Source organism: Colobus angolensis, unplaced genomic scaffold (genome assembly GCF_000951035.1).
Source record: "Colobus angolensis palliatus isolate OR3802 unplaced genomic scaffold, Cang.pa_1.0 Scaffold145, whole genome shotgun sequence".
Lineage (NCBI taxonomy): Eukaryota > Metazoa > Chordata > Mammalia > Primates > Cercopithecidae > Colobus > Colobus angolensis.
In genome coordinates this window covers 2,140,639-2,147,242 of record NW_012114544.1, presented here as the reverse complement: position 1 = coordinate 2,147,242, position 6,604 = coordinate 2,140,639, and the positions used below count along the sequence as shown (strand labels likewise).

Below are 6,604 nucleotides of genomic sequence, written 5' to 3'. Positions count from 1 at the left end.
AAGAATGTAGCAGGAGAAAATTACAAGTACGACTTTTTTTTTTTGAGACAGAGTCTCTTATTTCTCTCATGCTGTTGGTAAGAGTATGAGGTAGTATTTCTTTTTTTTTTTTTTTTTTTTTTGAGACAGAGTCTTCTCACTCTGTCACCCAGGCTGGAGTGCAGTGGCACAGCCTTGGCTCAATGCAACCTCCCCCTCCTGGGTTCAAGCCCTTCTCTTGCCTCAGCCTCCCAAGCAGCTGGGGTTACAGGCGCCTGCCACCACGCCTGGCTAACTTTTTTGGATTTTCAGGAGAGACAGGGTTTCACCATGTTAGCCAGGTTGGTCTCAAACTCCTGACCTCAAGTAATCCGCCCACCTTGGCCTCCCGAAGTGCCAGGATTACAGGCATGAGCCACGGCGCCCAGCCAAGGTGGTATATCTTTCAAGGGTAATCTGTCATCTAAAATGTATATAACCTTTTAATAAAAGAATTCCATTTTCAGGAAATTATCGGGAATCAAGAAAAGGTACAAAGATGTCTATATAGGATATTCAGTGCAACTTTGTTGATAATCCTATTTAAATAGCCTCTACGTATTAATACACAAAATACTATATAACTTTTAGAAATCAGACAAAGCTGTGCATGTATTGACATGGAAAGAAGTCCACCAGGTTTTAAATATTTTACATATACAGGCCAGGCTCAGTGGCCCACGCCTGTAATCCCAACAGCTTTGGGAGGCCAACGCAGGCAGATCTCTTGAGGCCAGGAGTTCAAAACCAGCCTCGTCAAAATGATGAAACCCCATCTCTACTAAAAACACAAAAATTAACCAGGTGTGGTGGCGCATGCCTGTAAGTCCAGCTACTTGGGAGGCTGAGGCAGGAGAATCACTTGAATCCAGGGGTAAAAGTTGCAGTGAGCTGAGATTGCGCCACTGCACTCCAGCCTGGGCAACAGAGTGAGGCTCTGATTCAAAAAAAAAAAAAAAAATTATATATACATACAGATTACAGGTAAAAGAAGCCTAAGACAGGAAATTTTTCATTTTCTCATTGTTTTAACATGGAGGAAATCACATTGCATGTCATTAGAGAACACCTAAGACTGAAATAGCAAGCCAATTTAGGAAATTGTTTTAAATTTAAAAATTTTTCACATTAAAAAATATGTATATCCTTTTCTTTTTTTTTTTTTGAGACAGAGTCTCATTCTGTCACTCAGGCTGGAGTACAGTGGTGCAATCTTGGCTCACTACAACCTCCGCCTCCCAGGTTCAAGCAATTCTCCTGCCTCAGCCTCCTGAGTAGCTGGGATAGGTGTATGCCACCACGCCTGACTAATCTTTTTATATTTTTAGTAGAGATGGGGCTTCACTGTTAGCCAGGATAATCTGGATCTCTGATCTCGTGATCCGCCTGCCTCAGCCTCCCAAAGTGCTGGGATTACAGGCGTGAGCCACTGCGCCTGGCCTAAAACATGTATATTCATACAGATGAAATCTGTTTTTTATTTCTAAGTAAGAAACAAGCCAGGCACAGGGGCTATGCCTGGAGGCTGAGGCATGAGAATCGCTTGAACCCAGGAGGCAGAGGTTGCAGTGAGCCAAGATCATGCCACTGCACTCCAGCCTGAGGAACAGAGCGAGACTCCATCTCAAAAAAATAAATAAATAAAATAAAAACAAATAAATAATAAAATGTTATTTTTAAATCCTGGGACCTACAAGGAAATAACCATAAACAGATAAGGAAAACAATATATTTTTAAGGGCTAGGATACTTTAAACAAAAGCTACAACATAACAGAGCCTATTTCACTCAGTTTAATTCTTACGACCATAATCTTTTGGCAAAATTTTAATTAAGAAAATGCACTGATGATATCAATATTTCACATTTTATCATATTTAAGGGAAAATGTAGTAAAAATTAGTGCTTTTAAAAATGTTAAAGAAGGGCCGGGCGCGGTGGCTCACACCTGTACTTCCAGAACTTTAGGAGGACAAGGCAGGCGGATCACCTAAGGTCAGGAGTTCAAGACCAGCCTGGCCAACATGGTGAAACCCCGTCTCTACTAAAAATATAAAAACTAGCCAGGCGTGGTGGTGGACGCCTGTAATCCCTGCTACTCGGGAGGCTGAGGGAGGAGAACTGCTTGAACCCAGGAGACGGAGGTTGCAGAGAGCTGACACAGTGACACTGTACTCCAGACTCGGTGACAGAGTGAGACTCTATCTCAAAAAAAAAAAAAAAATGTGAAAGACAATTCTCAAATTTTAATAGTGGGAGTATCAATTTGTACAGTTACTTTAAAAAGCAACTTGTAAAGGCCAGCGCGGTGGCTCATGCCTGTAATCCCAGCACAAATAAAAAATAAAAATAAGAATTTAAAAATGTAAAAAAGAAATAAATAAAAAGCAACTTGTAAACTAAAAAAAAAATGCCCTATAACCTATCAATTCTACTTCTCAGCATCTACCCTAGAGAAAGGCACACATGGATATAAGATGCATAAAAATGTTCGGTTTCCTCACCTAAATACAAAAATGAAAAAAAATCAAGATGATCAATAGGTAAATATCTAAATTAACTATGTCAGCTAAATTTAGGGCCATTCCTTAGGTTTTTTTTTTTTTTTTTTTTTTAATTGAGATGGCGTTTCACTATGTTGCCCAGGCTGGTCTCAAATTCCTGGCCTCAAACCCTGGTCACCTTGGTCTCCCAAAGTGTTAGGATTACAGGTATAAGCCACCACGGCGGGCCATCCTCAGCCTTTTTTTTTTTGAGATGGAATTTCACTCGCCAGGCTGAAATGCAATGGCACCATCTTGGCTCAGTGCAACCTATGCCTCCCAGGTTTTTAAGCAATTCTCCAGCCTCAGCCTCCCAAGTAGCTGGGATTACAGGTGCTGGCCACCACCCTCGGCTGATTTTTGTATATTTAGTAGAGATGGGGTTTCACCACGTTGGCCAGGCTGGTCTGGAACTCCTGACCTCAGGTGATCCGCCTGCTTCAGCCTCCCAAAGTGCTCAGATTAAGGGCATGAGCCACCGCGCCCGACCGGTCCTCAGCAATTTTTAAAAGGAGTTTAGATTTAGTAAATTCTTTTGAGACCGAGTCTTGCTCTGTCGCCCAGGTTGGAGTGCAGAGGCGCCATCTTGGCTCACTGCAAGCTCCACCTCCCGGGTTCACCCCATTCTCCTGCCTCAGCCTCCGGAATAGCTAGGACTACAGGCGCCCGCCACTATGCCCAGCTAACTTTTTTTTGTATTTTTAGTAGAGACAGGGTTTCACCGTGTTAGCCAGGATGGTCTCGATCTCCTGACTTCATGATCCACCCACCTCAGCCTCTACCTCCCAAAGTGCTGGGATTACGGGCGTGAGCCACTGCACCCAGCCTCAGTGAATTATCTTAAGGTGACATGAAAGTTTTTTATTTTTGTAAAGAGAATATATTTATCCATTTTTTTCTATATAACTTACTTAAAATGGTATTTCATGGCCGTGGGATAACACGCCTGTAATCCCAGCACTTTGGGAAGCCAAGGCAGGCGGATCACGAGGTCAGGAGATCGAGACCATCCTGGGTAACACAGTGAAACCCTGTCTCTGCTAGAAATACAAAAAAATTAGCCAGGCGTGGTGGTAGGTGCCTGTTGTCCCAGCTACTCGGGAGCCTGAGGCAGTAGAACCGCGTGAACCAAGGAGGCGGAGCTTGCAGTGAGCCGAGGTCGGGCCACTGCACTCCAGCCTGGGTTACACTCCAGCCTGCACTGGCCTGTAGGGAGACTCCGCCCCCCTCCAAAAGAAAAAAAAAAGGTATTTAATTAGGGTAACAATAGTAAGCTTACTTGAGGTTTCTAAGAAACAAACAGGAGAGCCGGGCGCGGTGGCTCAAGCCTGTAATCCCAGCACTTTGGGAGGCCGAGACGGGCGGATCACAAGGTCAGGAGATCGAGACCATCCTGGCTAACACGGTGAAACCCCGTCTCTACTAAAAACTACAAAAAACTAGCCGGGCGACGTGGGGGCGCCTGTAGTCCCAGCTACTCGGGAGGCTGAGGCAGGAGAATGGCGTGAACCCGGGAGGCGGAGCTTGCAGTGAGCTGAGATCCGGCCACTGCACTCCAGCCTGGGTGACAGAGCGAGACTCCGTCTCAAAAAGAAAAAAAAAAAAAAAAAAGAAACAAACAGGAGAAAATAAGGTTGAAGAACCAAATAGTAGGAGAAAAGAGGGTTGATGATGAACATAGGGTTCAAGAAAAGAAAGAATAAAAGAAATCAGTATTTTTTACACATCATATTTTTATGAGTAAAAGAATGGAAATTATACTAGAATGCTGATGTTTAACAGGCAAAAAACAACCATAACTACAAAAAAGGGATTAATAAACCCATATTGTGATTTTAATAAAGAATCTGCGCCCTTTCCGTCTAGCGGCAGCCATCAGGTAAGCCAAGATGGGTACATACAAGTAAATCCAGGAGCTATGGAGAAAAGCAGTCTAATGTCATGCGCTTTCTTCTGAGAGGAGGTTGCTGGCAGTACTGCCAGATCTCTGCTCTCCATAGGGCTCCCCACTCCACTCGGCCTGATAAAGCGCGCCAACTGGGCTACAAGGCCAAGCAAGTTTACGTTATATATAGGATTCGTGTTTGCCATGGTGGCTGAAAACACCCAGTTCCTAAGGGTGCAACTCACAGCAAGCCTGTCCATCATGGTGTTAACCAGCTAAAGGTTTGCTCAAAGTCTTCAATTCGTTGCAAAGGAGCGAGCTGGATGCCACTGTGGGGCTCTAAGAGTCCTGAATTCTTACTGGGTTGGTGAAGATTCCACATACAAGTTTTTTGAGGTTATCCTCATTGATCCATTCCATAAAGCTATCAGAAGAAATCCTGACACCCAATGGATCACCAAACCAGTCCACAAGCATAGAGAGATGCATGGGCTGCCATCTGCAGGCCGAAAGAGCCATGGCCTTGGAAAGGGCCTTAAGTGCCACCACATTACTGGTGGTTCTCACCAGGCAGCTTGGAGAAGGCGCAATACTCTCCAGCTCCACTGTTACGGTCAATGTAAGTAAAGTTTGTAAAATTCATACCTAAAAAACAATTTAGGACACTCATGTCTGCTAACAGGTGTTATTTATCTGTTGAAACTAGTCTGCAGGCTGTTTCACGAATGCTTTGTCAAATTAAGAAAAGTTGGCTGGTCCCAGCACTTTGGGAGGCTGAGACGGGCGGATCACGAGGTCAGGAGATTGAGACCATCCTGGCTAACACGGTGAAACCCCGTCTCTACTAAAAAATACAAAAAACTAGCCGGGCGAGGTGGTGGCGCCTGTAGTCCCAGCTACTCGGGAGGCTGAGGCAGGAGAATGGCACGAACCCGGGAGGCGGAGCTTGCAGTGAGCAGAGATCGCACCACTGCACTCCAGCCTGGGCGACAGAGCGAGACTCCGTCTCAAAAAAAAAAAAAAGAAAGAGAGAAAACAGTAAATACAAAGTTGCCAGGCAGGGTGGCTTACACCTGTAGCCCCAGCACTTTGCAGGGGCTGAGGCAGGAGGATATCTTGACCCCAAGAGCTCAATATCAGCCTGGGCAACAAAGTGGGATTCTGTCTATACAAAAAAATCAAAAATCATTAGCCAGGCATAGCTAATTCCATGGAATGACATGCATGCCTGTCATCCCAACTACTTGGGATGCCAAGGCAGGGGAATTGCTTGAGTCCAGGAGGTCAAGGCTGCAGTGAGCTACGATCTCACCACTGCAATAGAGCAAGACTGACGATCTATCTACCTATTTAAATAAATTAAAGTAAAATGTATTAAGTAAATTAAATAATATTAAATAAATAAATAAATGGAAGCCAAGGCAGCCAGGTTATAAGTGGCACTCTGGTATTATGAACCAGAAGAGATGAGCCCATTCATGTTATTCATTTATAATGCCCAGAAATCTTGCCAGCAGTCAACTAGCTAGTTAGTAACAAAAACTGCACTATAACCCAAGTCTCTCAAAACAGTACATTTCTACACTACAATCTCTTTTATCTAAGTTACCTAAGTTATGCAAATAGAGTGTGGTCCTATTTCTTTACTCCTGAAGTTGTAAATTTGCTGAAGAAAATAGAAAGCCTGATTACATCTGTAATCCCTGCACTTTGGGAAGCAGGAGGATTGCTTGAGGCCAGCAGTTCAAGACCAGCCTGGGCAACACAGGGAGACCCCATCTGAGGACGCAAGCAAGGAAGGAAGGAAAGAAGGAAGGAAGGGAGGGAGGGAGGTGCAGAGTCAGTGTTGAGAAGAGACCATGGTTACTACACTATTACTACACTACTCCAGGTCTGAAAGATGGTCTTCCTGCCAGTGTGGAATGGATTCCATCCAAAGACAGAAAAGAGTTGCCTACACAAGACAACAGCAAAACTGAAATTCCCATGAACCATACCATAAAACTAGTATCACAGCGTTCTTAATCTCCAGTGAAGATTGGAGAATGAAAGCATCAATAGGTCGGACGCGGTGGCTCAAGCCTGTAATCCCAGCACTTTGGGAGGCCGAGACGGGCGGATCACGAGGTCAGGAGATCGAGACCATCCTGGCTAACAC

The 6,604-nt window shown here is 44.5% G+C and overlaps 1 protein-coding gene and 1 pseudogene across 1 annotated transcript in view; one reads left to right on the top strand and one right to left on the bottom strand.

Annotated features, from left to right (window-relative positions):
* The first annotated feature begins 4,450 nt into the window (after positions 1-4,450).
* Positions 4,451-5,073, top strand: LOC105507205 (annotated as a pseudogene).
* A 1,255-nt stretch (positions 5,074-6,328) lies between these two features.
* LOC105507204 (chromosome unknown open reading frame, human C4orf29) overlaps positions 6,329-6,604 on the bottom strand; it is a 126,169-nt gene continuing 125,893 nt past the window's right edge. Inside the window, exon 14 of the mRNA XM_011935625.1 lies at positions 6,329-6,400. Coding sequence (XP_011791015.1) covers positions 6,329-6,400 — 72 coding nt within the window. The remainder of the gene's footprint in view (positions 6,401-6,604) is intronic.